The sequence below is a fragment of the Bison bison genome, unplaced genomic scaffold (genome assembly GCF_000754665.1).
Source record: "Bison bison bison isolate TAMUID 2011002044 unplaced genomic scaffold, Bison_UMD1.0 scf7180017864180, whole genome shotgun sequence".
NCBI classification, from domain to species: domain Eukaryota; kingdom Metazoa; phylum Chordata; class Mammalia; order Artiodactyla; family Bovidae; genus Bison; species Bison bison.
In genome coordinates, this window is record NW_011494752.1 from 1,532,049 (window position 1) to 1,535,537 (window position 3,489).

At 53.8% G+C, this 3,489-nt stretch overlaps 1 protein-coding gene across 1 annotated transcript in view; it reads left to right on the plus strand.

Moving 5' to 3' along the window:
• KRT15 (keratin 15) overlaps positions 1–1,870 on the plus strand; it is a 4,611-nt gene extending 2,741 nt beyond the window's left edge. The window contains exons 5-7 of the mRNA XM_010843115.1: positions 211–431; positions 860–885; positions 1,776–1,870. Of these exons, the coding sequence (XP_010841417.1) occupies positions 211–431; positions 860–885; positions 1,776–1,870 (342 nt within the window). The remainder of the gene's footprint in view (positions 1–210; positions 432–859; positions 886–1,775) is intronic.
• Positions 1,871–3,489: the final 1,619 nt, after the last annotated feature.

Consider the following 3,489-nt stretch of genomic DNA (forward strand, 5'->3'; position numbering starts at 1 on the left):
CAGCATGGTCTGGCTCCCTGCTATGCCTCTCTTCCTCCTGCCAAGCCTCCCCCTCCCCACCTCTGCCACCCTTCATGGCTGCTTTAAGCATTGGAGTTCCCAAGCTCCCTCCGGGGGAGGTTCCACGCAATCCATTTGGCCTTTCTCCCCAAGCCCTCGATGGCTTCCTGACTAGCCTGATGTGGTGTCTCTGGTCTGCTGCCTCACTAGAAAGCCGGGCTGGAGAGCACGCTGGCGGAGACAGAGTGCCGCTATGCTGCGCAGCTGCAGCAGATCCAGGGTCTCATTAGCAGCATTGAGGCCCAGCTGAGCGAGCTCCGCAGTGAGATGGAGTGCCAGAACCAGGAGTACAAGATGCTGCTGGACATCAAGACGAGGCTGGAACAGGAGATTGCCACCTACCGCAGCCTGCTGGAGGGCCAGGACTCCAGGCAGGGGCTGGGGTGCAGAGTGGGAGTAAGGGGTTACGGTGGAGAGTCATCTCAAGGGCACAGCCATGTGTACAGTGAAAAGAGAGCAGAACATGGGGTCAGAGGTTCTGGACTCTGTTCTGGTCATCGGCTATAAACTTGGGCAGGTCATGTCACCTTTCTGGTCCTGTGTGCCTTCTATAAATGAGAATTGGACTAGTAGTCTTGGATTTGATGCTGGTTCCATTTCCTACAGGAAATAGATGGATGTTATTAAAGATTAGAATCTATCTGCTTGGGGGTGGCAGGTCTGGAGGGCTTGCAGGATGTCCAAGCCTTTAGAGAAGTCAGATATGGGGGTAGGGGTGCAGAGGACTGCTTAGCTGTCTCCCTGTAGGCAGACCTGAGCTTCTGTCCTTTGCTTACATCTGCTTCCCTTTCTCTTGCAGGATGGCTGGCATTGGTACCAGAGAAGGTAAGAGGCTTAACTCTTCCTGAGTTGAGGGGGGAGAGAAACTGTTGAAGTCACAAATACCCTTGGAATGGGGAGGAAGGAGAAAGAGACCAAGCATCCACCCTACTTGGATGCCCATTCCATTAGGTACTTCTTTGCCCAGTGGGACCTCTGTCAGTCCCTGGTAGGGTTGGGGTTGAAGATTTATGGAGAACCTTCCAGGATGAGCAAACTTTATCCGGGGCATAGCTCCTGCCTAGGCCCCACCTTCATGTACTTTTGGATGCATGCGTGGAGAAGACAATGGCGCCCCACTCCAGTGCTCTTGCCTGGAAAATCCCATGGATGGAGGAGCCTGGTGGGCTGCAGTCCATGGGGTCGCACAGAGTCGGACATGACTGAAGCGACTTAGCAGCAGCAGCAGCATGCTATGTCGTGTCAGTCGTGTATGACTCTTTGCAACCCTATGGACTGTAGCCAGCCAGGCTTTTCATGTCCACAGGCAAGAATACTGGAGTGGGTTCCCATGCCCTCCTCCAAGGGATCTTCACGACCCAGGAATCAAACCCATGTCTTTTATGTCTCCTGCACTGGCAGGCGGGTTCTTTACCACTAGTGCCACCTGGGAAGCCCCGTACTTATGGATAGATGCCCATGATTACTTCCTGTTTATGAGCAGCTTAAAAGATCTGACATTCTTGCTCACTGCAGGGCACACCTGCCACTACTCCCGCCCATCTCTTTGATGAGTAATTCAGCACCAGTCGTCCTGGCAGCTCTGGAAGGATTGGCTGATGGCCATTCTCAGGGGTGCTGTTCAGTCTTCTCAGAGCTCAGCCGAGGCCCTGGCCCCCTTGGGAGGGAGTACAGGGAGCGTCTCCCACTCTCAAACTTGCCCCTTCTTTCTACAGCCTCCCTGGGAGGTGGCGGTGGCGGCAAGGTCCGCATCAACGTTGAGGAGTCTGTGGACGGGAAGGTGGTTTCTTCCAGAAAGAGAGAAATCTAACAGCCCAGTGCAGGGGAGATGCCCCTGCCACCCCTGCCCTCCCCAGGCTGAGCAGAAAGCTGGCCAGAGGGACCGGAAAAGCAAATTCCAGGCTCTGTTTTCAGAGGGTCTGGTCCAAGGGGTCCTTCGTTTCTTAGTTGGGTGCTTCCCGTGCTCTCCCCTGCTCCCTCCAGCTTTCCTGCCTCCGATAGAGCAGGGAGGTGCGAGAAACAGCTGTATTGTGTAACAAGTTCATGGTCTGTACCATGTCCATGCAATAAAGACTTGCTTTTCCTTTTGCAAATATCCCTCAGTAGTATGTCCAGTTTTTCTTGTTGGTGGCCTCTGAGAAAGGCCAAGGCCCACCTGCTGCCATCTCTCCCTGACTTTGACCTCTTCCTGCACAGTCACTCTTTGGGGTGTCTGGGTCGCCTCGGACAAGCCAGGCTGATCGGATGACTTGTTGTCTGGCTGACCCCATTTAGTGATCATGGAAGCAGGAAACAGGGTTCCTTAGAGTGGTGTGGTGTACTTAACACAAAGTAAACACATCGAGACATTGATTAATCACTTACTGGATGACTGACTGCGTAGACGGCTCTGGTTCACCACTGTATGGTTGGCACTGGGCTAGGCACACCCACTCACGGGTCTCATTTAATACAACTGCTGGTGGTCAGGCTTTATTATGCCATCTTAGAGATGAGGGAACTTAGGGCTGAGATGGGAAACTTACAAATGAGGTAGTCAGGCTGATGATTAGTCCAGTGGCCTCACAGCTGGACGGTAAGTAGCAGGGCTGGGCCCCACACCTGTATGACTCCAAGTTCATGGCTTATTCTGGGATCCCAGGCCCTGGTTCTTCACAGCCAATTGCCAGGACCTTCCCCCTTGCTTCCAGCTCTCACCACATGCTCCCTAATTTCCCCTCTTTTCCAGCCGGGCACACCTGACGTCTAGAGTGGCTGAGACACTTCCCATCTCTGTCCCCCTGCAAACCTGGCCCCCATCCCCCCAAAGATGCCATCTCCCTACAAGGCACTGAAAGCGCCAAGAGGGAAAGACACCAGCTCCAGGAAGCCCTCCCTGATTTCTCTAATTCCAAGTCCAAAGCAACTCCAGCCCTTACTGCCCTTCTTCATCCAAATCCTGCTCCCCTGTCCCCAGTTTCTACCTAAGGGCTCATTAGAGCAGTGGCATCCACACACACCTGATTTGCTGCCTCTGCTCTGGGGCTGTTCCTCTGGAATCCATAGCCCCTGATGTGCTTGTCCTTAGTCACTCAGTTGTGTTTGACTCTTTGCAACCCCATGGACTGCAACCCGCCAGGCTTCCCTGTCCATGGGGATTCTCCAGGCAAGAATGCTAGACTGGGTTGCCATCTCCTTCTCCAGGGGATCTTCCCAACCCAGGGATCAAACTCAGGTCTCCCACATTGCAGCAGATTCTTTACCATCTGAGCCACCAGGGAAGCCCAAGAATACTGGAGTGGGTAGCCTATCCCTTCTCCAGGGGGATCTTCCTGACCCCAGGAATCAAACTGGGGTCTCCTGCATTGCAGATGAATTCTTTACCAGCTGAGCTACCAGAGAAGCCCATAGCCCCTGATAGAGGTCAGGGAATGAGGAAGTAGAGAACTC